We start from the raw sequence: 27,077 nt of genomic DNA on the forward strand, positions 1-27,077 counted from the left end.
TTGTGGCTGAGGAAGGTTATGACGGTCACCCTGCTTAAGATAATGGCAGCTCCCAAAAGTGAAGCCAGAGATGACATCATGTATTAATCTGGGTGCGTTTGAAAACTTAGAGACAAATAGATATACAGAGAGTTTCAATCTTAGAATGTTGTCATCAATATTAAATCTTATATTTACAGATTCATCACAAGAGTGAATATAATTTTTTATCTTAAAATACCGTCAGTATGGTTTCTCTCTACTCATACATTAAGATTAAGATGACAGATATATATATATATGCATTTATTATAATTGTATGTGTTATAAGATAAAATGAAAGATGTCAAGTATAGATGTGTTTGGTGAGATACATGAATGTTTTATAGGATTAGATTTAAAATATAAGATATATAGATGTGTATATATTATTGTTATATCATAGAATATATGTTAGTTGGATTATAGAATATATCATGGTTATATTATAGTTATATTATGGTTTATATATTGATGAATAAATGATTGCATATACTATAGTTTTAGTCTAATTTACATGTTTGAACTCCTCTTTCTCTTCTGCCACGTTCCTGCTGGTTTCCAAAGAGAGGGCGGACACCAGGAAGTTGTTCTGGAACACGATTGGTCCAAAGTTGCGAAAGCCTTCCTTTAGCCCCGCCCCCGTGCGGAACGTGCGGCTGTGATTGGTGGAATCCAGAGTTTATCACGGTTACTATGGACTTTGGCTTCGTTGGTATCCAGGTAGCTTCGTGTTAGCTTCCTGGTAGCTTCCTGGTAGCCTCCTGTTAGCTTCCTGGTAGCTTCCTGGTAGCCTCCTGTTAGCCTCCTGTTAGCCTCCTGTTAGCCTCCTGTTAGCTTCCTGTTAGCCTCCTGTTAGCCTCCTGTTAGCCTCCTGTTAGCTTCCTGTTAGCTTCCTGTTAGCCTCCTGTTAGCCTACTGTTAGCCTCCTGTTAGCTTCCTGTTAGCCTCCTGTTAGCTTCCTGTTAGCTCGTCAGTGTGTCGCTGCACCGGAGGACGTCACGGAGAAATGGCGCAGAGAAAGACTCCGAGAAGTCACAGCAGAAAAGGTCAGTTGCGTTGTTTTCCTGCTCTACGCGTGTTTCAGTTCGTCGGTGGACGTGTCGGTAGATCTAAAGTAGCAGTTCAGTAGTTCAGATTCCTCCTGCTTTGCTCAAGGGTCCCCCGGTGCAGGGCACACTCCCCGGTGCTCAGCCCGAGGGTCCCCGGTGCCCATCCCGGTGCTCTGCCCGAGGGTCCCCGGTGCTCATCCCGAGGGTCCCCGGTGCTCATCCCGGTGCTCATCCCGGTGCTCATCCCGAGGGTCCCCGGTGCTCATCCCGGTGCTCATCCCGAGGGTCCCCGGTGCTCATCCCGGTGCTCATCCCGAGGGTCCCCGGTGCTCATCCCGAGGGTCCCCGGTGCCAATCCCGGTGCTCATCCCGAGGGTCCCCGGTGCTCAGCCGCCCAGCAGCGGGTCCTGGTCCTAAGGAGTCCTAACGGGTCCTTACGGGTCCCAGTGTTCCCAGTGTCCCTGTGTTATCAGCTCATTCTCCTGCTCACAGGGAACCGGTTTGGACCGAGTCCGGGGCTCGTCAGCTCGTTTAGCTCCAGATTCATTGGATAAAGTTCAATCCTGATAAATACAGTGATAAACATTCATAATAACTTTCTTCTTCAAACCCATTCACAGCCTTGTTTCACGTGATGACGTCTTTATTTATTGCTTCTCACTATGTTCATGTGTTTCTCTGCTTTTATTTAATGATTTCTTCTTCTTCTTCTTCTTCCTCTGTGTTGGTGATGTCTTCTTCTTCTTCTTCTTCTTCTTCTTCTTCTTCTACTTGTTCCTCTGTGTTGGTGATGTCTTCTTCTTCTTCTTCTTGTTCCTCTGTGTTGGTGATGTCTTCTTCTTCTTCTACTTGTTCCTTTGTGTTGGTGATGTCTTCTTCTTCTTCTTCTTGTTCCTCTGTGTGGATGATGTCTTCTTCTTCTTCTTCTTGTTCCTCTGTGTGGATGATGTCTTCTTCTTCTTCTTCTTCTTGTCCCTCTGTGTGGATGATGTCTTCTTCTTGTTCCTCTGTGTGGATGATGTCTTCTTCTTCTTGTCCCTCTGTGTGGATGATGTCTTCTTCTACTTGTTGTTCCTCTGTGTGGATGATGTCTTCTTCTTCTTGTCCCTCTGTGTGGATGATGTCTTCTTCTACTTCTTGTTCCTCTGTGTGGATGATGTCTTCTTCTTCTTGTCCCTCTGTGTGGATGATGTCTTCTTCTACTTCTTGTTCCTCTGTGTGGATGATGTCTTCTTCTTGTTCCTCTGTGTGGATGATGTCTTCTTCTTCTTGTCCCTCTGTGTGGATGATGTCTTCTTCTACTTGTTGTTCCTCTGTGTGGATGATGTCTTCTTCTTCTTGTCCCTCTGTGTGGATGATGTCTTCTTCTTCTTGTCCCTCTGTGTGGATGATGTCTTCTTCTACTTGTTGTTCCTCTGTGTGGATGATGTCTTCTTCTTCTTGTCCCTCTGTGTGGATGATGTCTTCTTCTACTTCTTGTTCCTCTGTGTGGATGATGTCTTCTTCTTCTTGTTCCTCTGTGTGGAGGATGTCTTCTTCTTGTTCCTCTGTGTGGATGATGTCTTCTTCTTCTTCTACTTGTTCCTCTGTGTTGGTGATGTCTTCTTCTTCTTCTTCTTCTTCTTCTTCTTCTTCTTCTTCTTCTTCTTCTTCTTCTTCTTCTTCTTCTTGTTCCTCTGTGTGGATGATGTCTTCTTCTTCTTGTCCCTCTGTGTGGATGATGTCTTCTTGTTGCTCTCGTTGTCTTGATTCTGCTTCAGCACCTTGTAGAACCTGTGTGTGTTATTACATGAATAAAGTTATTATCCTCCTGATAGAGAATCATATTCTGGTCTGTGGTCGAGTGGAACATGATCTCTGGAGCGATGGTCGACTCCTTGTTGGTGATGTCATGTGACCATGAGGAGTTCTACAGGTGATGATGTAATAACGGCTCATGTGTCTGGAATCAGCCTCAGTGATTTGAATCTTGATTTGAATCTCAGCTGTGTGTGTTGTTGTTGCTGCACAGGTCAGTGTCGTGCTCTACCCAGAGTTGTGTTGTTCTTCTTGTCACTGAGGCAGACTCACTGTGAACAAACCTCTGACCTGAGACACTCTGTCTCCAGCCGGGTCTCACAGTCTCTGTCCTCTGTCCTCTGTCCTCTGGGACGTTTAGTCACAGCACATGAGAAGAGCGAAACACACAGATTTGATTTGAAGTTTGCGTTGTCTCATCCATATTCTTGTTTATATTTGTCGTCGTTTAATATTTTACTGATTCAATAAGTCATCTAGAGTGTGTGTGTGTTGTGTGTGTGTGTTGTGTGTTGTGTGTTGTGTGTTGTGTGTGTGTGTGTGTGTGTGTGTGTGTGTGTGTGTGTGTGTGTGTGTGTGTGTGTGTGTGTGTGTGTGTGTGTGTGTCAAGGTTATTTGGTGGATTCTTCTGTCCTCTCTGGCATCTGTCACACACACACATACCATACACATATACACACACACACATACCCACACATACATACACATACCACACACACCACACACACCCACACATACATACACATACCACACACACACACACACACACACACACACACACACACACCCTGTCCCTGGGTTTGTCAGCTCTAATAATAGGGCGGATCGGGTTCTGGACGATCAGTCGCCTGCAGCTCGTCACAATAACTGGAGGAGGAGGAGCTCTTTGTTTCTTCTCCTCCGTCGCTCACTCACTCATTCGTTCGCTTCTTTTCTCTTTGACATGATCTCCCTGATCAGTAGCTGCTGCTTTACTGGAACTTTTTAAACTTGTGTGATAGTTTCCTCAAAGTCCTTGGTAAGGTTTTTAAATAGTTCTTTCTTTTTGAATTTATTCATCAGTAGCTGAGAGTCGCTTTGCTCCGGTTTGGGTTCAGCTGAGACCCGAGGAGGTCCATGCAGCGGTACCGCCACTATGGCACCTCCTCCTCCTCCTCTGCTCCTGTAGCGGAGGCCGAGGACGAGGTGCAGGAGGAGGAGGAGGAGGAGGTAGAGGAGGAGGAGGTAGAGGAGGAGGAGGAGGAGGAGGAGGAGGAGGAGTATGCTGAAGAGGAGGTGTGTGAGGAGGAGCAGCCGCTGTTAGAGGAGGGGGTGCAGGCCGTGGTCCAGGACACAGGTAGGGGAGGTGTATAAGGGTTGACCTGGTTTGGCTCGGTTTGTGTTTGGTTCTTATTTGGCCTGGTTTGGATCAATTAGGAGGCGTTAATGAGGAGGAGGTCCCACAGAGGAAGGGGGAGGTGCCACCTGCTGTCTCTGAGACAGGTAAGAAGGGAGGATCAGCCAGGTCTGGTTTGGTTTGGTTTGACCCAGTCTGGTTTGGCCTGGTTTGGTTTGGTTTGACCCTGTCTGGTTTGGCCTGGTTTGGTCTGGTTTGGTCTGGTTTGGTTTGGTTTGACCCAGTCTGGTTTGGTCTGGTTTGGTTTGGTTTGACCCAGTCTGGTTTGGCCTGGTTTGGTTTGGTTTGACCCTGTCTGGTTTGGCCTGGTTTGGTTTGACCCAGTCTGGTTTGGCCTGGTTTGGTTTGGTTTGGCATGGTTAGTGTCTGTGCACTATGAGTACAGCTCAGTGATTTGTGACTGAAACCTCTTGTATTTGATGTGTTTTGTTTGTTGTGTGTTCTATTTGCCTGCTGTGAGTCACTTTGACCTTGTGTGCTGCATGGTGTCTGTGTAAACACTTCCTGTCCCTGGTTTTCACAATAAAACTTAAAACCATGTGACGAGTCCTGTTGAATCACAGACTCAGCGTCTCATAAGGTTCCAGTCTGTGGACTTCCTCTTGAGTATTCAAACTTTTTATTAGGTCCACTGGTACAAAACAATAATAATAATAATGCATCTCTATCCTCAGAGGCCAAGGTTCCACCAGTGGAGAGCAAGAATGGAAAGAGGACGGAGGGAGGAGGAGGTCCTAAATACTCCATGTTCACCTGGGTCGTGGTCCTGGCTCTGCTCGGAGTGTGGAGCTCCGTGGCCGTGGTCTACTTCGACATCGTGGACTACGACAGTGTCATCGGTGAGTGAGGAGCCGTTAGAACTCATTTCTCTTCAACATGTTCCTAATACTCCGTCACACCTCTCTGGTTGTTTACGATCAGCTGTTCTTTATCACTGACAGAAACATCACGACTTCAGGTGAGTGTGATGGAACCAAACGATTCGCTAACGTCACAGTAAATTCTGTTTAAACTGATCAAAGTGAAAACCTCCTGAAGGAACCTTCTTGGAAACCGTTTCTGAGAACCAATGCACAGATTAGATGAAGCGACTCCTCGAGCAGCCACATGTCTCTGGAGATGTTTTATATAAACTGAGGTGAACGTTCAACCTTGTGTCTTCCTCCCTTCTCCTCCTCTTTTCTCCGTGTGCAGCCAGAGCTAAGGACTTTCATGTGAACTTTTCTCAAGTTTTACAAGGTACGCTGTCAAGATTTAAACCTGCAGTCAAAAGCTCCATCATTTAACACAGTGAATCCATCACTCATTCACAACAACAGCTCTGTTCTGAAAGGATGAGATGAGTGAGAGAGTTAAAGGAACTGAAAACACACTGAGTCTCATCTGCTTCCTGTTCATGCTCCGTTCTGCCTGAATCACAAACTACAGTCATTACATTTCACTAGTTTCATGTTATGAAGTAAATGAAGAACCAAATGTTTGCTGCTTCTGTCGTTGTGGCTTTAGTCGAAACAGGAAACAAAGCATCAAAAACAAACTTTTATACTATTTGAGCAGAAATTCCCGCCTGTTGTTAGAGGAAAGTATTTCTTAGTAATATGTCTCCTGCAGATAGATAGATATTCAGTCAGTTGAAAAAATATAACTTTGCTCAGCAGAGCTCATCCTTCTTCTAAGGTCCAACAATCTATTAAACTCAGTCAAGCTGCAGCAACTCACTCACACGCTGACTCATCAGTCTCTGAACACGTCTCTCTGAGAAATCAAAGAAAATGTGTTCACACGTCTTCTCTCACAATTCAAATAGTTAATTCAAACGACCTTTTTTAATTGTAAACTAACCCGCAGCTTCAGGACAGTGATGATTTGAACATGAAAGTTGGAGACGGAGAAGGAAGCAGTTGGTGGATCCCAGTCTGACGCTGCAGACACCTCCTCCTCCCTCCTCCTCCTGCACTGGGACCTCCTGCTGGGTTATTAATACGCTGGGTTCTCACCAGCTGCTTCTGTTAGAACCAAACTTCTGCTCCTGCACCTGAGGCTCAGTTCCACTTTGCCTCCTTCAGGCTGCAGCAGCAGGATTTAAGATGTTACACTGGATCTGAAAGTTGCAGCTAAGGACAAGTCAGGTGTTGATTTGAGATCTTATCTCTTTTCAATGGGTTGTGAGGAAATCGCCTCGTTTCAGGCATCTTTTGTTTTCTCATCTGTTCTCATACTTTTTGAAATACTTCAAGTTAAACTCAAACTCATAAAATGTATTAATCCTCAAGATAAAAACTTCCAGCCACTGTAGAAACACTTTTGATCACATTTAACATCTCACCGTTTCTTTGATCTTGTTTGTATTTTAATAAAGACCAGATAACAGGATATATAATATATAGATAATATATGTGTATATTGGTGTTACTCAGTCTTCCTCCTCTTCCTCCTCTTCCTCCTCAGGTAAACTCACGGCTTACGACACAGACGGAGACGGAGACTTTGACGTGGAAGATGCTAAAGTTCTGCTCGGCAAGTTCTCTTAACTTCTTGTAGTGTGCTGCTGATTCTGTGTGAAAAGCCTGAGACGTGTGTGTTACTGACTCGTGTCCCAGTGTCTCAGAGTGAAACGTCCTCCCAGTCAAACCACTCACCTCTCACATTTGTGTTTCAAATCTTAGTTTGTCTCACAAAACTAAGAGATTAACTTTGTTGTTCTTTATTAGAAGATTATAATAATAATCTCAAACCAGTGTCACTTTCCTTTCACACAATCCTGTGTTTCTTTCTCTGCGTTCTCACTTCATATCGATCTCACGCTGGATTCACGTCGAGCTTAAAAACTAGAATTTTGATTAGAACGATATCGGGTGTGGGGAAACTGTGTCGGGGGGGGCCAGGCTGCGTTTGTCCTGCTACGTCACAGGTTAAAGATGGCCGCCTCGTTCCTTGTTGTTTGTCTGTCAGGCAGGAAGTCTGAGGTCGCCTGACGAGACTGAGACAGGAAGTGAAAGCTGATTTAATGTCCGTGGTTCTTCCACTTTAACTCACTCTCTTTCTCTTTGTCCCGTATCCTCATCCTTTGTTTTCCTTTTGGTTTGACTCCATCCCTATAAGTTTGTATTCCCTCCTTCCTTCCTTCCAACCTTCCTTGATTCTTCCTTTTTCTTTATATCCTGGTTCAACCCTCCCTCTGTTTGTGCCTCGCCTTCATTTCATCTCCACCTCCTCCCCCATCCTATGTCTATTTTTCTCCTTCCCTCCTTTTCTCTCTCCCTCTCTCTTTCGTCAGGCTTGACCAAAGATGGCGGTGCTAGTGAGAATGCTGAGTCGCTTGAGGAGGTTCTTGATATTTTAGCTGAGGAGGGCTCTGATTGGATCTATGGTTTCTTCACCTCCCTCTATGACGTAGTGTCTTCGCCCGTAGAGCGGGGGGAGGAAGGGAAGGAGGCGGCGACTGAGAAGCGGGAGGAGGGCGGGACCACCACCTCTGATGATGAGGAGGTCAAAGAGGTCAAACTGGACCTCCAGAACCAATAGAAGGACACAAGTCAGAGCCACAGCCAATAACAAGGCTCCTTGTCCCAATACCGACCAATGAGGACAAGGCGTGGACGCACTGCGGCGACGTGTTGTGGTGCAGACGACCTGAAGTTTCTCTGAAGGAACAAACCGGGTCTGGACTTGTTCAGATCTTTAAGGAATGAGAGGAATTTAAATCATAAACTACTGATTAGCACTTTATTGATTGATTAGCTCAGTGATATAGTTTTGGCTTGTGTCGGTTATCGTGTTCAGTGTCTGACGTCCATGTGTTCGCTGGCCAGTCCGACCAGAATTCAGTCTTTGTTCTAATCACATTTTTTGGTCGTGAAATTCATGAACCAAAAACGTGATTTCACATATTTGAGCTAAAAGCTGCGATAAAACGTTTTCATTTGACACGATATCGATAATCATCCCAATGAATGTAAAGTATTAAAGGCTGATCTTTGAAACCAGACCTGTGCGTTCTTGAAGTTTAAAAATCCAACGTACGATTTACTGCTTTTATCCAAAGTGACTGAACTCGCTCAGCTCATGTGTTTGTAATTAATTTCTGTTCACGCAAACTAAACATAGAGTAAATCCTATGGAGCATTTATTGACCTTTGACCTTCGTGTGGACGAGGTCTGAACAAGCTTCACGATTCATCTGATCTGTTTGTTCTGGTTTCACATTGTAATTAAGGGACTAGAGAACTTGTTGTTCGGTAACTTCTTAGATTAAAGTGGATTCTCCGTAACTGAACTTTCTTTTATATCACATCAGTAATTTGCATAAACTTATAAATCTTTTCGTGTGAGATGACGTCATCTGTTGTTGTGTTATTTGAATGTTTCATCAGCTTTTTAAATAAGGTCAATGTTCTAACTAGATACGACTCACTACCTGTACATAACATCATGATATTTAAGGATTCTGTATTTAATCATTCATTTACTTATAATATAATAATATAATCAACACTGTATCAAATGTGCAACATTGAATTAAAAAGGACGAAGCTTTAGTTTGATGAGAATCTTAAGTAAGTGAGTGGAAGGTAGATGATGATGTGTTTCCTGGTTCGACCTCATCCACAGACGCTTCTGTCTCTGAGCTGAGAGGAAGTTCTCAGGTCGACTCACGGGACCGAACACCAGCTCGTCTCCGTCGGCTTGTTGCTCTTCAGCATGTTTTTACGAATCATAACAAATCCACGTTGCTCTGGTGTCTTGGAGACTAATCACGATAATTAGAGATTGAAGCTAATCTTTGGGAGTGTTGCCGTTAAACCTGACGACGTTTCATCTCTCCCTGGTTTTCATGAGCTGTTTGTTTTCTGTTGGTTCAGACGAGAGGAAAGTGAAGGTTCCAGTTCTCAGGAGAGACGCACTGAGAAAAGGTATCGTACACTGAGCGTGTGTCTGTAGTGAATTCTGATTGGTCAGCTGACACGTGTGTTTCTGTAAAACCTGCAGAGGACAAGAAAGAGGTGAAGAAGAAGAAAGGTAAAAGTCTTTCTCCTGCATGACTCTGTTTGAGGCTCAGTGACAAGAGTGAAATTCTAATATCAGGTGTGAGCTGATGAAGCTTTGTGATCCAGCACCAGACACAGAGGTGTGTTGACCTCTGACCTCTCTGACCCGTAGATAAAGAAACGGTCGCTTACATTTATTAACGTTGTGATACAGTCCCAAATATCTTGTTGGATCAAAGACTGTAAATAAAGATGGACGACATGATCGTCCCCTGGTGGCCGGCTGAGGCACATGCCTCTTCCATGTTAACAGATGGGCCACATTTAAAGATATCTTGAGATTATACTGAGATATAATAACTACATTTGGACTGTCAGGAGGAAGAGGAGGCGTGTCCTCCAACTTTACTCGGTCTTGTTGTACGATGTTTTCCTGACTGGTGGTTTGTCTGGTGTGTGCGTTGATCTTTGTCGTTAGTGTGTTGTTCTCCTCCGGTAACAACCTGTGTGTGTGTCGTCCTAGAAGAGAAGAAATTGGAAGCTGCCACTCAAAAGATCAAACTCCCAGAAGGTAGAGTTGTGGTGCTGTTGTGTGTGAGTTAGTTGGAACCTGAATCCTTTGTTATCTGTTGTCATATGTTACTTTTGATATCAGCTTATTTCATATTTATGACTCAATCTGTAGCTCGGCCTCTGGCTTGTTAGACGCTGGTTTGTGGAGATGAATCTGTTTGTTCCTCTTGTGTTGAAACAGAAGAAGTGACGACTGATGGAAAGAACAGCACGAGAGGTATTGAAGAATAAGATCTGACGTGGTTCAAAACAACTAAAACTTATTTGCACAAGATGGTTCTAAAACTATTAATGAATTAACAATAACATAGGGATTAATCTTTTTTTTGGTTTAAATGATTTATAAATAGATTAACTTACAAAGTAACTGATTAGACATTTGAATGGGTTTAACCTGTCTCTTACTATACTAGTTTGAAAATGTTGCTGCTGCCTTGCTGAGCCACTAATCATTAATTTCACTAAACATTTTAAACTAGTGGAACAGGACCAAATTAAAATATGTGTCGTAAACCATTCTGCGGTGTGAATATTCTCCAAATCCGATCCAACCATTACTCCAGGTGGGAGCACTGGATCGTGTTGGGGCCAAATTAGTCATGTGACACATTCACTTTGAAAACAATAAAAACGGTGCAATGTGAAACATTTCCCAACATGGTGGACGCTCGGACCTCTCTCTGGGAATCTGTCCATCCTGCTCACACAGCAGAACCGTGACCTCTTGACCTCTAACTACTAACCTCCGACCACACGATATGAGATTCTGATCTCTGCTGAACGGTCGAATCTGCATTCCAGTATTTCCAGTGTTGTGATTTGCTGCATCTTGAACACTTGCTCTTTTGGTGTGCGTCAGCTGCAGCAATTGTCTGCACTTAAAATCTGACCTTTGACCTCAAACCTCAGACCCTCCCGTCCGAGGTCAGAGGCTGCGCTCGGCTCTGAAGGATGAGCTGAGGATGATCCACGAGAAGATGGAGGTCAAGAGAATCGCTCGCATCGCTCTGGATGAGATCAGGGCGCTCCTCGCCAAAGAGGAGGAGGAGAAGGAGGCGACCTGGGCGCTGAAGATGAAGACTCTGGAAGCTGCTCAAGAACAACTGAGAGAAGAGAGGAGGAGAGAGGCAGAGAGGGTAGAGAAAGAGGAAAAGGAGAGGATAGAAAAGGAGAAGATAAAAAAGGAGGAGAAGGAAAGGATGGAAAAGGAGAAGGCAGATAAGGAAAGGATGGAAAAGGAGAAGGTGGAGAAGGAAAGGATGGAGAAGGTGGAGAAGGAAAGGATGGAAAAGGAGAAGGTGGAGAAGGAAAGGATGGAAAAGGAGAAGGTGGAGAAGGAAAGGATGGAAAAGGCAAAGGTGGAGAAGGAGAAGATGGAGAAGGAAAGGATGGAAAAGGAGAAGGTGGAGAAGGAAAGGATGGAAAAGGAGAAGATGGAGAAGGAAAGGAGGGAGAAGGTGGAGAAGGAAAGGATGGAAAAGGAGAAGGTAGAGAAGGAAAGGATGGAAAAGGAGAAGGTGGAGAAGGAAAGGGTAGAAAAGGAGAAGGTGGAGAAGGATAGGATAGAAAAGGAGAAGGAAAGGATGGAAAAGGAGAAGGTGGAGAAGGAAAGGATGGAAAAGGAGAAGGTGGAGAAGGAAAGGAAGGAAAAGGAGAAGGCAGAGAAGGAAAGGATGGAAAAGGCAAAGAAGGAAAGGATGGAAAAGGAGAAGGCAGAGAAGGAAAGGATGGAAAAGGCAGAGAAGGAAAGGATGGAAAAGGAGAAGGCAGAGAAGGAAAGGATGGAAAAGGCAGAGAAGGAAAGGATGGAAAAGGAGAAGGTAGAGAAGGAAAGGATGGAAAAGGAGAAGGCAGAGAAGGAAAGGATGGAAAAGGCAAAGAAGGAAAGGATGGAAAAGGAGAAGGCAGAGAAGGAAAGGATGGAAAAGGCAGAGAAGGAAAGAATGGAAAAGGAGAAGGCAGAGAAGGTAAGGATGGAAAAGGAGAAGGTAGAGAAAGAAAGGATGGAAAAGGAGAAGGCAGAGAAGCAGAGGATGGAAAGAGAAGCCAAAGAAAAGGCTGAAAGGGAGAGGCTGGCACATGAAAGGGCAGAAAAAGAGAGACAAGAGATGGAGAAAAGAGAAAAGGCAGCTAGAGAAGAGAAGGAACGACTGGAGCGACAGAAGATTGAGAGGGAAAGGATGGAGAGAGAGCGACTGGTCAGGGAACGAGAGAGGGAAGCCAAGGAGAAGGAACGACTGGAAAGGGAAAGATTGGCAAGGGAGAGGGCTGAAAAGGAGAGAATAGAGAGGGAACGCATCGCCAAAGAAAGAGAGAGAATAGCCAAGGAGAAGGAGAGGATAGAGAGGGAACGCATCGCCAAAGAAAGAGAGAGAATAGCCAAGGAGAAGGAGAGGATGGAGAAAGAACGACTTGAGAGGGAACGCATCGCCAAAGAAAGAGAGAGAATAGCCAAGGAGAAGGAGAGGATAGAGAGAGAACGATTTGAGAGGGAACGCATCGCAATGGAAAGAGAGAAGATTGCAAAGGAGAGGATGGAGAGAGAGAAGGCAGAAAAGGAGAGGCAGGAGAAAGAACAAATTGCTAAAGAGAAAATGGAGAAAGAGAGACTGGAACGAGAACGCATCGCTAAGGAAAGAGAGAGAATCGCCAAGGAGCGAGAAAGGGCAGAAAGGGAAAGACTAGCCAGAGAGAAGGAAAGGATGGAGAGAGTGGCTAGAGAGAAGGAAGAGAGGAACCAGATTGAGGCCAGGGAAAGAGCAAGAATCGCTCAAGAGAAGGAGAAAGAGAAGGCGGCGAAAGAGAGAGCAGAGAGAGAAAGATTAGAGAAGGTAAGAGCGCAGAAAGAGAGGGCAGCTAAAGAAGAGAGGGAGCGAGCGGAGAGAGAGCGACTGGAGAAGGAAAGGATGGAACGAGAAAGACTCAAGAAGGAACGACTGGAGAAAGAGAAGTCTGCGAGGGAACAGGGGGAGCGACAGAAGGCTGAGAGGGAGAGAGTGGTTGGAGAGAAGGAACTGATGGAGAGGCAGAAGCTGATCAGAGAGAGAGCTCAGCGGGAGAAGATGGAGGCGGAGAAAGAGAACAAGGTCAAGGTCAACGGACAAGACGTTCAGGGGAGGAAACCCACCACGCCTCCTCCCAGAGCTCCTCCCACCTCACCTCCCAGAGCTCCTCCCACCGAGGAGAAACCACAGCGAGCGCTCCGACCGGAGGAGAAGACCAGCCGGGGGGGGAAGTGAAGGGCTACGACTGGCCGAGCTGCGTCAGAGTGAAAGTTATAGTTATTTATTTCTAATTAAAGAGGAATTTTAAAGTCGTAAACTGTTTTGTTTCTTCTCTATTTTACGTTATTGTCGCCAGTGTCACTGCTGGGCGTGGCTAATCTGAAATGTGCTTTAACTCCTCCCATCTGTGAGGTCACAGCTACCAAGTCATCGTGACTGAAGTGAGGTTTAAACCCCCGGAGAGTAACACAACACCGTAACATGTAAACAACACTCTAACATGTACACAACACCGTAACATGTACACAACACTGTAACATGTACACAACACAGTAACATGTACACAACACCGTAACATGTAAACAACACTCTAACATGTACACAACACCGTAACATGTACACAACACTGTAACATGTACACAACACCGTAACATGTACACAACACCGTAACATGTACACAAAACTCTAACATGTACACAACAGCGTAACATGTACACAACAGCGTAACATGTACACAACACGTAACATGTACACAACACCGTAACATGTACACAACACTCTAACATGTACACAACACCGTAACATGTACACAACACTGTAACATGTACACAACAGCGTAACATGTACACAACAGCGTAACATGTACACAACACTGTAACATGTACACAACAGCGTAACATGTACACAACACCATAACATGTACACCACACCGTAACATGTACACAACACCGTAACATGTAAACAACACTGTAACATGTACACAACAGCGTAACATGTACACAACACCGTAACATGTACACAACAGCGTAACATGTACACAACACCGTAACATGTACACAACACCGTAACATGTACACCACACCGTAACATGTACACAACACCCTTACATGTAAACAACACCGTAACATGTACACAACACAGTAACATGTACACAACACCATTACATGTAAACAACACCGTAACATGTACACAACACCGTAACATGTACACAACACCGTAACATGTACACACCACAGTAACATGTACACAACACCGTAACATGTACACAACACCGTAACATGTACACAACACCGTAACATGTAAACAACACTGTAACATGTACACAACACCGTAACATGTACACAACACTGTAACATGTAGACAACACCGTAACATGTACACAACACCGTAACATGTAAACAACACTGTAACATGTACACAACACCATAACATGTACACAACACTGTAACATGTAGACAACACCGTAACATGTACACAACACTGTAACATGTAAACAACACTGTAACATGTACACAACACTGTAACATGTACACAACACCGTAACATGTACACAACACCGTAAAATGTACACAACACCGTAACATGAACACAATACCGTAACATGTAAACAACACCGTAACATGTAAACAACACTGTTACATGTACACAACACCGTAACATGTACACAACACCGTAACATGTACACAACAACGTAACATGTACACAACAGCGTAACATGTACACAACAGCGTAACATGTACACAACACCGTAACATGTACACCACACCGTAACATGTACACAACACCCTTACATGTAAACAACACCGTAACATGTACACAACACAGTAACATGTACACAACACCATTACATGTAAACAACACCGTAACATGTACACAACACCGTAACATGTACACAACACCGTAACATGTACACACCACAGTAACATGTACACAACACCGTAACATGTACACAACACCGTAACATGTACACAACACCGTAACATGTAAACAACACTGTAACATGTACACAACACCGTAACATGTACACAACACTGTAACATGTAGACAACACCGTAACATGTACACAACACCGTAACATGTACACACCACAGTAACATGTACACAACACCGTAACATGTACACAACACCATAACATGTACACAACACCGTAACATGTAAACAACACCGTAACATGTACACAACACCCTAACATGTACACAACACTGTAACATGTACACAACACTGTTACATGTACACAACACCGTAACATGTAAACAACACCGTAACATGAACACAACACCGTAACATGTACACAACACCGTAACATGTACACACCACAGTAACATGTACACAACACCCTAACATGTACACAACACCATAACATGTACACAACACCGTAACATGTAAACAACACCGTAACATGTACACAACACCCTAACATGTACACAACACTGTAACATGTACACAACACCGTAACATGTACACAACACCGTAACATGTACACAACACCATTACATGTAAACAACACCGTAACATGTACACAACACCGTAACATGTACACAACACCGTAACATGTACACACCACAGTAACATGTACACAACACCGTAACATGTACACAACACAGTAACATGTACACAACAGCGTAACGTGTACACAACAGCGTAACATGTACACAACAGCGTAACATGTACACAACAGCGTAACATGTACACAACAGCGTAACATGTACACAACAGCGTAACATGTACACAACAGCGTAACATGTACACAACACCGTAACATGTCGAGGCTCGCCCTGTTACAACCACTTTCACAGTTGTTGTTCAGATTTTATGATTATGATTTTTTGGTCGACAACCTACTGATTTCATTAGTGAAAGTTACTCTCAAATAAAAATCTCTTTAGGCATTTAGACACATAGTCTAAAGTCTTCCTTTTATATAGACACCAAGATTATTCATATAGACCCTGAAGCTGCAGAGATATGATCCACTGGTTTGGGTGATTTGATTATATCCCACAGCCCCCCCCCCCCCTCCTGTTTAATACTGAGGCACTGTTACAATGTCTCTTCTGTTTTCATGTATTTTTTGTTTCTTTTGAACAAAACAATCACACAAACTAAGACTGTGTCCTTCACTTCAATAAAGGAAATCAATAATTGCTCAAAGAAACAAATGTGATGTCCAACCAGACTTCAGGTGTTAGCTTCCTGAAGGTTCAGGTTCTGTCAGCGTCAGTCCTCTGGGTCTGAGCTGAACTGACTGTGGAAACAAAGGAGAAGAGTTTTACACAGGTTAGGGATTATGAGGAAGAGGATCATGATGAGGAAGAGGATCATGATGAGGAAGAGGATCATGATGAGGAAGAGGAGGCGACCAGTGTGTTTCATTTTGTCTGATTTTTGCTCTTGAACTTTTAAAACACTGAACAGGACTGAAAGAGGCAGAACAAACTAATGTGGGAGATTCACCAGAGGAGAAAACCAGAGGTGAGGAAACACACACACACACACACACACACACACACACACACACACACACACACACAAACACACACACACACACTCGTCTTCATGTGAACTGTAATGTAATGAACGTCTGGACGGGTTCATGACGTTCAGAACATTCACTAAACACAATGATGTATTTCTTCTTCCTCAAACATTCAAGTTTTAAAACCTGAAGACGTCAGCGAGCTTGAGGCTCCAGAGCTGCAGAGGGAGGAGCCAGCGGACGCCAAGCCTCCTGAAACCTTCACGCCTCCAGAGACTCCATCAGGTGGGTTTGCTTCCTGGTCACCTGAGGCTCCTCTGACCAATCATTATCCAGCCTGAGTGACAGCAGAAAGTCACACAAAGTCCACACACACAAGAGTTCACACAAACATTACATGGGGCTGTTAGTGAGGCCGATGGCTGCAGGACGGATGAGTCCTCATGTCTCCGAGCTGTGGTCTTCACCTGGAACCACAGGAGCTGAGGAGGAACAGGAAGCAGGCAGGAGCGTCTGGAGTCATGTGACAGAGAGAGGAATGGAGTCCAGCTCACAGTGGCTCACATACAGGTCAACAGGAGGTGGAGGACATTGATGATGTATCAGCTAAGTCACAACAGTAATAAGACATTAATGAGTGGAGTGTTTCCATGACAACACGTGACCCTGTGATCAGCTGACACGTCCATGTCCTCACACTTTGTCTCCTCTGTGTCCACCAGTCTCTGGAGCTCAGGACGTGGAGTCTGAAATCCAAGGTGGGTGCTGCCCCCTGCTGCTGCACCAGCTCACTGCACTGTGTGAACCAGATGTTCTGGAGCTGCTGCTTGTTCAATATGCTCATCAATGTATATCTGTATCTATATATATATATATATATTCATCTGTTCTGAGTGTATAAGATCATCTGTGTCTGTGTCTCAGCTGCTGTCCCTCTTCCTCCTCTGGTGGAAGACGACTTTGTTCCAGGTCAGTTTATCTTTTTTTTACTTTTTTATTAAATAAAAACAAGTGATGATGACAATGTTTAAAATATGATTTAAACAGTGAAACTTCACGGAAATAAAAGATACTTTAAAACTCAAAAAGATGATTTAGTCCTTGTTCTGTAATCGTTGCACATTTCCTGTTACTATTGTTTATCTATTTTTAAAGTGCTGGAATAAAGAAACATTACATGTTATTATATTCCCACTGATTTGAATCCCAGTGTGTTTCTCAGCCTGTCGTGGTGTGAGTCCTCGGGTCCTAACAGCTTCTCTGTCTCCTACAGACGATCCTGGAGACTCACGTCCACACGGTGGGTTCCATCTCAAACCTTCTCCTCAGCTTCTCACTGCTCCACGTGTCAGGAGCATCTTCTCCTGCAGCTCGCTGACCTTTCTTTTATTTCAGAGGATGACGTCGTCGCCATCGACAGCACAGGAGGTGAGTCATGGTGTAATATGACGAGAATCAGATTCATGTGGCAGCAGCAGAATGAGACTGAGATTCACTGTAAAGAAAATCCCCTTGATGATGTGTCCTGCTGCAGTTCTGTTGGAGGAGCCGCTGCCCGAGGAGAGTTCAGGTGAGTCACAGGAACATCAGTGTGATCAGAAGGAGCTCCGATACAGAATCCATGTTTCACTTCTACTGAGATCTTTTAGTTTGGTCCCATCTGCTAACACGGAGGAAACGATAACCTTGATGTTTATTTTCTGTCTGTTCTGCAGTGACGTCCGGACGTCATGTGACCAGCTCCAGGTTCTCACAGGAAGCAGGTAGGCTCTCATCGCTCTGGATGGAGAGTCGCTCCAGAGGGAAGGGAAGTCAACAACATCCTCAAAGTGCAAAGGAGACGTTTGTGTCCTGGAAGTTCTCTGACTTTGTTCTGGAAAGTTCTGGAAAAGTCTCTGAACTCATAAACTTCATTGAAATATGGAATCGTTTTGTTTTTGTTCTGTCAGAACCGACAGAGAAAGATTCTGAGGAACGAGCGGAACCAGAACCTGAGAGAGAGAAGCTCAAAGAGCCGGAGAACATCCCAGAGGCTGAGGGTGAACACACACACACACACACACACACACACACACACACACACACAGACACACACACACACACACACACACACACACACACTTTTGACTGTGAAAAACTGAAACAACAGAACCTTGAAACTGTGTTTTCATCTGAGCAGAAACATCAGAGAATCCGACTCAGGAGAAGCTCCGAGAAAAAGGTAAAGATTTAACAAACAGATGAAGACGACAGAACGTCCTGAGTTTGATTTCTGCTTTTCAACTTCTCCTCTCTCTCTCCCTCTCTCTCTCCCTCCCTCCCCCCCCTCTCTCTCTCTCCTCCAGCGAAGAAGAAAAAACCCAAACTGTTGAACAAGTTTGATAAAACGATAAAAGCCGAGATCGATGCAGCAGATAAACTTCTGAAGAAGGTAGAGACGTGACACTGACCCATGATGGAGAGAACCACTTCCTCTCTGTATCCCTGTAACGTGTGTGTGTGTGTGTGTGTGCGTGTGTGTGTGTGTGTGTCTCTCTCTCTCTCTCTCTCTCTCTCTCTCTCTCTCTCTCTCTCTCTCAGGGGAAGGTGGAGGAGGCGTTACGAGCCTTCGAGGTTCTGGTGCAGCAGTATCCTCAGAGTCCACGCTCTCTCTATGGAAGAGCTCAGGTGCTGCTCTGAACATCCGCCCCCCCCACGCCGCTGCACCTGAACGCCGCTCTAACCTCTGGTGTTGACTTGCAGGCGGAGGACCAGGTGGCGGAGAAGCAGCGCAGTAACGAGCTGCTGCAGAAAGCCATCAACAGCTACAGGGAGGCGGCCGAGCTGCCGGACGCCCCCCCCGACCTCCTGAGGGCGGCGCTGAAGAGACGAGCCGAGAGGCAGCAGTTCCTGGGTAACAGCTCCGCCCCCGAACCAAGGTCACATGGTCACACAGACCTGGAGACAGGAAGTCTTTGTGTCACATGGTGTTTGATATATTACCTGAGATCCACATTCATTAACATCTGAACTGCTCCTTCAACTCTCATCATCACTTCTCTAAACAGGATTAGTGTCAAGAGCCATGAATTATTACAGTCACTGATCAGCAGCGCCCCCTGCTGCCCGGGTGGGGATAACTCTGCTGGTGGTCTCATGTGGATCAGGTTCCTTGTGTGTCTCCGTCTCTCAGGACGCATGCGGGGGTCTCTGGCGACTCTGGAGAAGTTGGTTCAGATCTTTCCAGACGACGTCGGTCTGAAGAACGACCTGGGCGTCGCCCACCTGTTGCTAGGAGACAACAAGGGCGCCAAGAAGGTGTACGAGGAGGTGTGTGCACGTCGGATTCACTAGACGCACACTTTGCCTGATTGTTGTTCACTGATTGGCTGTCGGTCCTCTGGGTCCCGCCCACACAGGTCCTGGAGGTTGCCCCCGGCAACGGCTTCGCTAAAGTTCACTACGGCTTCATCCTGAAATCTGAGAACAAGATCGCAGAGAGTATACCATACCTGAAGGTACACACACACACACACACACACACAGACACACACACACACACACACACACACACACAGACACACACACACACGCCTGACCTGCTGACCTCCTGTCTCCTCTCTGCAGGACGGTCTGGAGTCGGGGGAGCCGGGGACGGACGACGGGCGGTTCTACTTCCACCTGGGAGACGCTCTGCAGCGAGTCGGAGACGACAGCGTCAGTCACTCATTAACAACAACTTTACAAACAGCATCATTCACTCTGACCTCTCTGCAGCTGCAACACACTGGATCCACCACCGGGGGGCGCCAGAGCGAGGCGAGCAGCTCACTGACTGTGTCCCTGTCTGCAGGCGTACCACTGGTACGAGCTGGGACACCGACGAGGACACTTCGCCTCCGTGTGGCAGAGGTCTCTGTACAACGTGAAGGGACTGAAGGCTCAGCCCTGGTGGACGCCCAAAGAGACGGGCTACACCCATCTGGTCAAGGTGTGTGTCTGTGTGTCTGTGTGGTTGTGTGTCTGTGTGTCTGTGTGTCTGTGTGTCTGTGTGTCTGTGTGGTTGTGTGTCTGTGTGTCTGTGTGGTTGTGTGTCTGTGTGGTTGTGTGTCTGTGTGTCTGTGTGTCTGTGTGGTTGTGTGTCTGTGTGTCTGTGTGGTTGTGTGTCTGTGTGTCTGTGTGGTTGTGTGTCTGTGTGTCTGTGTGTCTGTGTGGTTGTGTGTCTGTGTGTCTGTGTGGTTGTGTGTCTGTGTGTCTGTGTGTCTGTGTGTCTGTGTGGTTGTGTGTCTGTGTGGTTGTGTGGTTGTGTGTCTGTGTGTCTGTGTGTCTGTGTGTCTGTGTGGTTGTGTGTCTGTGTGTCTGTGTGTCTGTGTGGTTGTGTGTCTGTGTGTCTGTGTGTCTGTGTGTCTGTGTGTCTGTGTGGTTGTGTTAACTGGAGTCAGTGAACTGTGTGTGGTTGTGTGTCTGTGGAGGTTGTGTGTCTGTGTGGTTGTGTTAACTGGAGTCAGTGAACTGTGTGTGTCTGTGTGTCTGTGTGTCTGTGTGGTTGTGTGTCTGTGTGGTTGTGTGTCTGTGTGTCTGTGTGTCTGTGTGTCTGTGAAGGTTGTGTGTCTGTGTGTCTGTGTGGTTGTGTGTCTGTGTGTCTGTGGAGGTTGTGTTAACTGGAGTCAGTGAACTGTGTGTGTCTGTGTGTCTGTGTGGTTGTGTGTCTCTGTGGTTGTGTTAACTGGAGTCAGTGAACTGTGTGTGGTTGTATGGTTGTGTGTCTGTGGAGGTTGTGTTAACTGGAGTCAGTGAACTGTGTGTGTCTGTGTGTCTGTGTGGTTGTGTTAACTGGAGTCAGTGAACTGTGTGTGGTTGTATGGTTGTGTGTCTGTGTGGTTGTGTTAACTGGAGTCAGTGAACTGTGTGTGGTTGTGTGTCTGTGGAGGTTGTGTTAACTGTTAGTGAACTGTGTGTGGTTGTGTGTCTGTGTGGTTGTGTTAACTGGAGTCAGTGAACTGTGTGTGGTTGTGTTAACTGTTAGTGAACTGTGTATGGTTGTGTGTCTGTGTGGTTGTGTTAACTGTTAGTGAACTGTGTGTGGTTGTATGGTTGTGTGTCTGTGGAGGTTGTGTTAACTGGAGTCAGTGAACTGTGTGTGGTTGTGTGTCTGTGTGTCTGTGTGTCTGTGTGTCTGTGTGTCTGTGTGTCAGTGAACTGTGTGTGTCTGTGTGGTTGTGTTAACTGGAGTCAGTGAACTGTGTGTGGTTGTGTGTCTGTGTGGTTGTGTTAACTGTCAGTGAACTGTGTGTGGTTGTGTGTCTGTGTGGTTGTGTTAACTGTCAGTGAACTGTGTGTGGTTGTGTGGTTGTGTGTCTGTGTGGTTGTGTTAACTGTTAGTGAACTGTGTGTGGTTGTGTGGTTGTGTGTCTGTGTGGTTGTGTTAACTGTCAGTGAACTGTGTGTGGTTGTGTGTCTGTGTGGTTGTGTTAACTGTCAGTGAACTGTGTGTGGTTGTGTTAACTGTCAGTGAACTGTGTGTGGTTGTATGGTTGTGTGTCTGTGTGGTTGTGTGTCTGTGTGGTTGTGTTAACTGTCAGTGAACTGTGTGTGTCTGTGTGTCTGTGTGGTTGTGTTAACTGTCAGTGAACTGTGTGTGGTTGTGTGTCTGTGTGGTTGTGTTAACTGTCAGTGAACTGTGTGTGGTTGTGTGTCTGTGGAGGTTGTGTTAACTGTTAGTGAACTGTGTATGGTTGTGTGTCTGTGTGGTTGTGTTAACTGTCAGTGAACTGTGTGTGGTTGTGTGGTTGTGTGTCTGTGTGGTTGTGTTAACTGTCAGTGAACTGTGTGTGTCTGTGTGTCTGTGTGGTTGTGTTAACTGTCAGTGAACTGTGTGTGGTTGTGTTAACTGTCAGTGAACTGTGTGTGTCTGTGTGTCTGTGTGGTTGTGTTAACTGGAGTCAGTGAACTGTGTGTGGTTGTGTGTCTGTGTGGTTGTGTTAACTGTCAGTGAACTGTGTGTGGTTGTGTGTCTGTGTGTCTGTGTGGTTGTGTTAACTGGAGTCAGTGAACTGTGTGTGTCTGTGTGTCTGTGTGGTTGTGTTAACTGGAGTCAGTGAACTGTGTGTGTCTGTGTGTCTGTGTGGTTGTGTTAACTGTTAGTGAACTGTGTGTGGTTGTGTTAACTGTCAGTGAACTGTGTGTGGTTGTGTTAACTGTCAGTGAACTGTGTGTGGTTGTGTTAACTGTCAGTGAACTGTGTGTGGTTGTATGGTTGTGTGTCTGTGTGGTTGTGTTAACTGTCAGTGAACTGTGTGTGGTTGCAGACCCTGGAGAGGAACTGGAGGACGATCCGGGACGAAGCTCTGTCTGTGATGGATCAGAACACCGGACTGTTCGTCCCCGAGGAGGAAAACCTGCGAGAGAAGGGAGAGTGGGGCCAGTACACACTGTGGCAACAAGGTACACACACACACACACACACACACACACACACACACACACACACACAGTCTGTGATACACATGTGTCCGATAAAGCTGATTGTGACTGTGATTGTGTTCAGGGAGGAAAGATGGAAATTCCTGTCAGGGCGTCCAGAAGACCTGCTCCCTGCTGGAGAGATACACTGAAGCTACAGGCTGCAAGAGAGGACAGGTACACACACACACACACACAGAGACACACACACACACACACACAGAGACACACAGAGACACTGTCTGAAAGCAGCTTTAAATACACAAAACAAACCAACACATCAGCTGTTAGTAGGAGGCTGCAGCAGATCAATGTGAGGTTTTCATTTGAATCCACATCAAAGGAAAAACCTTCTGCAGATTTATGAGTTTTACACCTGAACTAGTTTGTGTCTCTTTACAAATCTGCACGAGGTTTGATCTTCATGTTGAGAGAAACTGTCCTGGTGTCAGTGGAAAGAAGCTTTGACCCTGTGAACCTCAACTGTGTGTATTTCTCTGTATGTATGTGTGTGTCTCTGTGTGTGTCTGTGTGTGTGTCTCTGTGTGTGTGTCTCTGTGTCTCTGTGTGTGTGTCTCTGTGTGTGTCTCTGTGTGTCTCTGTGTGTCTGTGTGTGTGTGTCTCTGTGTGTCAGATTAAGTTCTCTGTGATGCAGCCAGGAACCCACGTGTGGCCTCACACTGGTCCCACTAACTGCAGACTGAGGATTCATCTCGGCCTCGTCGTCCCCAAGGAGGGCTGCAGGATCCGCTGCACCAACCAGACCAGGTGCTGCTCCTACACCTTCCTCTGCTCCTCCACCTCCACCTTCATCCTCCTGTCCTCCTCCACCTTCCACTGCTCCTCCACCTTCAGCTGCTATTCACCTCTTCACTTCCATCCTCTTCTTCTCCTCTTCACCTCCACCTTCATCCTCCTCTTCTCCTGCATCCTCCTCTTCTCCTCTTCACCTCCACCTTCCACTGCTCCTCCACCTTCACCTGCTATTCACCTCTTCACCTCCACCTCCATCCTCCTCTTCTCCTCTTCACCTCCACCTTCATCCTCCTCTCCACCTCCACCTTCATCCTGCTCTCCACCTTCATCCTGCTCTTCACCTCCTCCTTCCTCTGCTCCTCCACCTTCATCCTCCTGTCCTCCTCCACCTTCATCCTCCTCTTCTCCTCTTCACCTCCACCTTCCTCTTCTCCTCCACCTTCATCCTCCTCTTCACCTCCTCCTTCCTCTGCTCCTCCACTTTCATCCTCCTCCTCTTCTCCTCCACCTTCATCCTCCTCTTCATCCTCCTCTTCTCCTCCACCTTCCTCTTCTCCTCCACCTTCATCCTCCTCTTCTCAGTCAGTATTTCGGTCAGCTACTAACCTGGTTGGTGTGTAGATGTGATACGATAAATAAAGTGTTTCCTCTTCCTCTTCCTCTCCCTCCTCCTCCTCCTCCTCCTCCTCTTCCTCCTCCTCCTCCTCCTCCTCCTCCTCCTCCTCCTCCTCCTCTTCCTCCTCCTCTCCCTCTCCCTCTCCCTCTCCCTCCTCCTCCTCCTCCTCCTCCTCCTCCTCCTCCTCCTCCTCCTCCTCTTCCTCCTCCTCCTCCTCTTCCTCTTCCTCTTCCTCTTCCTCTTCCTCTTCCTCTTCCTCTTCCTCTTCCTCCTCCTCCTCCTCCTCCTCCTCCTCCCCCCCCTCCTCCTCCTCCTCTTCACAGGGAGTGGGAGGAGGGTAAAGTCCTGATCTTCGACGACTCCTTCGAGCACGAGGTGTGGCAGGACGCCGTCAGCTACCGACTCATCTTCATCGTGGACGTCTGGCACCCGGAGCTGACGCAGCACCAGCGCCAGACGCTGAGCGCCATTTAGGAGCCGGAGGCGGAGCGAGGGAGGAGCCGGCGAGAGGGAGGAGCCGGCGTGAGGGAGGAGCCGACCCGGTGGCGACGCCCCGTTAAACACGGGAGTCTGCGAGGACCGACACACTGATTGAGTGTTTCACTTTGTTTGTGGATAAACTACTAAAAGTGCAGCAGACGAAGAACTGAAGGATGGAAAATAAAAATCCAAATGTTTCTGGGAAATACTACTGACCTGATAACAGCTGCAGGAGGGGGAGCCAGGTGACCACCTGCAGGAGGCGGAGCCAGGGCCACCACCTGCAGGAGGCGGAGCCAGGGCCACCACCTGCTGCTCACCAGGGACACACTTTGTACGGTTGTTTCACTTTAAGTTGTTTGAATTTTTCCCAAAGGTACAAAAGTTCCTGAGTTCAAACCAGTTCTCTGGGGTCAAAGGTCAAGTTTAGTCGTTCGATTTTGTGGTAAGAAAAAAAACACTAAAATCTCTTCATTCCATTAAAGCTCATAAACATTTAATAATGATGCTGATCTGTGAAATGTCACGTGTTCATTAACGAAGAGAGAGAGGTGGTAGTTCTAGCTCGACCACGGTGCATTCCTGTGTTCACGCAGCTGGGTTTGAATTTTCCCGTTTCCACAGCGACAAGGAAACGTGAGATTCTATTAAAGAGGATTTATATTTATATAAAAAATACAACCACCAAAACAAGACGTGTGTGTTTCTTTGTCATCTCGATGTTTGATCAGACGTAGAAACTTCAGCAGGAGACGACTGGAGGAACGTTTGATTTCAAATGCAAAGTCACAGAAAAACTGAGCCAAAGGTCGGTAGTTCGATCCCGGTTTCCCATCTGCTGCCCAAGTGTCCTCGGGCAAAATACTGCCCTCATAGAACAGAAAGCTCAGGGTTCGGGTTCTGGTCAGGGTTCGGGTCAGGGTTCGGGTTCTGGTCAGGGTTCGGGTTCTGGTCAGGTTTCTGGTTCGGGTTCTGGTCAGGGTTCGGGTTCTGGTCAGGATTCAGGTTCTGGTCAGGGTTTAGGTTCGGGTTCTGGTCAGGGTTTGGATTCTGGTTCTGGTCAGGGTTCGGGTCAGGGTTTGGATTCTGGTCAGGATTCTGGTTCGGGTTCTGGTCAGGGTTTGGATTCTGGTTCTGGTCAGGGTTCGGGTCAGGGTTCGGGTTCGGGTGCAAAGGCTCCGACGTGGATTCTACAGCAGGGGTCTTCAACGTTTTTCAGGCCAAGGACCCCACACAGGTGGAGAGATGGAGCAGGGATCCCCTACTATATATATTGTATAAAATAGTGTTTTATATTAAACTGGGCCTAGTGCCATGTTCAACATAACTACCCTGATATTGTGCATTCAAAACTAAGCTATTCAAATATTACACGGGTTCATATATTCATGTTTTTAATTTAAACAAGTGCAAGGTACAGGGGGGCCATGCCACTGCTGTTTATAAACATACAGTGGGTACGGTTTTTCTTTTTTAATAAATTTGCAAAAATTTCTACTTTTCTGTTTTTTTTTCTGTCAAGATGGGGTGCTGAGTGAACATTAATGAGAAATAAAATTAACTTTTTTGATTTTTGCAAATTGCTGCAATGAAACAAAGAGTGAAATATTTAAAGGGGTCTGAATACTTTCCGAACCCACTGTACATCTTGCATACAACACTGAGCTATTAAAGTAATTCACAGATTCATGTTTTTATTTTAAACATACATGTAGAAGAGACAGTGAATCCTCATCTGTGGATGTAACACATACTCCCACATCAGTGAGATGTCGGACCCTGATGGGTAGCACACAACTTATCTAATCTTGGATGGATGGAGGTCTTCAGGCAGAGGGTCAAATCAGCCTCACAATATGTTGGATGCATGTTAATGTGTATTTAAAGACATTTAAATTTGTGGAAAAAAAAATTAAAAAAATTGTCTAATCAACCAAAGATTTCGCGACCCCCCTGCAGTACCTCCGCGGACCCCCTAGGGGTCGCGGACCCCCTGTTGAAGACCTCTGTTCTACAGATTTAGAAACTCCAGTTTTCTGTCTGATCACGAGAGGAACCCGACGGAGCCTGAACCGAACCCGACTGGAACCGAACCCAGTTTCCAGTCCAGTGTAAACCAGGTTTCATCTCAACTCTCAGACTCATCACACGTTCTGAGATTCTGTGAACAAACACCGGTTTATTTATGGATGTTTTTAATCTAAGAACCTCGTCCAGTTTCTTTAGAGAAGGTTCAGTTAAAAAGTCAGTTCACATTTCATTCTGCAGGAGACGGATATAAACCGACCTCACAGACTCATAATGTAAACTATTAATAAGTGAGGTCTGTTTTTAGTTCAGAGTTAATCTCTTCTTTAATCTCCGATCTCCGGACTGAAGAATAAAACGAGCAGCAGTTAAACCTCGGCTGTGGGATCCTCGGGTCGTTGAGCTGCTCTGGAGCTTTCTCTTCTGTTCATGATCTTCATCTTCAGACCTGA

The 27,077-nt window shown here is 46.0% G+C and overlaps 2 protein-coding genes across 3 annotated transcripts; both read left to right on the forward strand.

Annotated features, from left to right (window-relative positions):
* Positions 1-806: 806 nt before the first annotated feature.
* Positions 807-25,290, forward strand: LOC133026572 (aspartyl/asparaginyl beta-hydroxylase-like). Of its 2 annotated transcripts, none has more exons than XM_061093451.1 (24): positions 807-1,067; positions 4,938-5,102; positions 6,712-6,780; positions 16,244-16,295; positions 16,480-16,589; positions 17,027-17,062; positions 17,229-17,273; positions 17,578-17,604; positions 17,700-17,732; positions 17,839-17,874; positions 18,020-18,067; positions 18,254-18,343; positions 18,484-18,525; positions 18,650-18,735; positions 18,885-18,971; positions 19,047-19,197; positions 19,477-19,613; positions 19,703-19,801; positions 19,911-20,000; positions 20,137-20,274; positions 22,592-22,727; positions 22,831-22,922; positions 23,380-23,513; positions 24,441-25,290. In XM_061093451.1, exons 1-24 carry the CDS (start codon positions 1,028-1,030, stop codon positions 24,589-24,591), a joined length of 2,094 nt encoding a protein of 697 aa, XP_060949434.1. In that variant the 5' UTR covers positions 807-1,027; the 3' UTR covers positions 24,592-25,290. The 2 variants fall into 2 exon arrangements, with proteins under 2 accessions (XP_060949434.1, XP_060949433.1); XM_061093450.1 differs by having other exon boundaries at positions 808-1,067; positions 16,244-16,300; positions 16,482-16,589.
* On the forward strand, positions 10,195-13,131 carry LOC133026571 (calponin homology domain-containing protein DDB_G0272472-like). Its single transcript, XM_061093449.1, has 2 exons — positions 10,195-11,452; positions 11,537-13,131. The coding sequence occupies exons 1-2, from the start codon at positions 10,787-10,789 to the stop codon at positions 13,061-13,063; spliced, it is 2,193 nt and encodes a 730-aa protein (XP_060949432.1). The 5' UTR covers positions 10,195-10,786; the 3' UTR covers positions 13,064-13,131.
* Positions 25,291-27,077: the final 1,787 nt, after the last annotated feature.

The sequence above is a fragment of the Limanda limanda genome, chromosome 20, assembly GCF_963576545.1.
Source record: "Limanda limanda chromosome 20, fLimLim1.1, whole genome shotgun sequence".
Classification (NCBI taxonomy): domain Eukaryota; kingdom Metazoa; phylum Chordata; class Actinopteri; order Pleuronectiformes; family Pleuronectidae; genus Limanda; species Limanda limanda.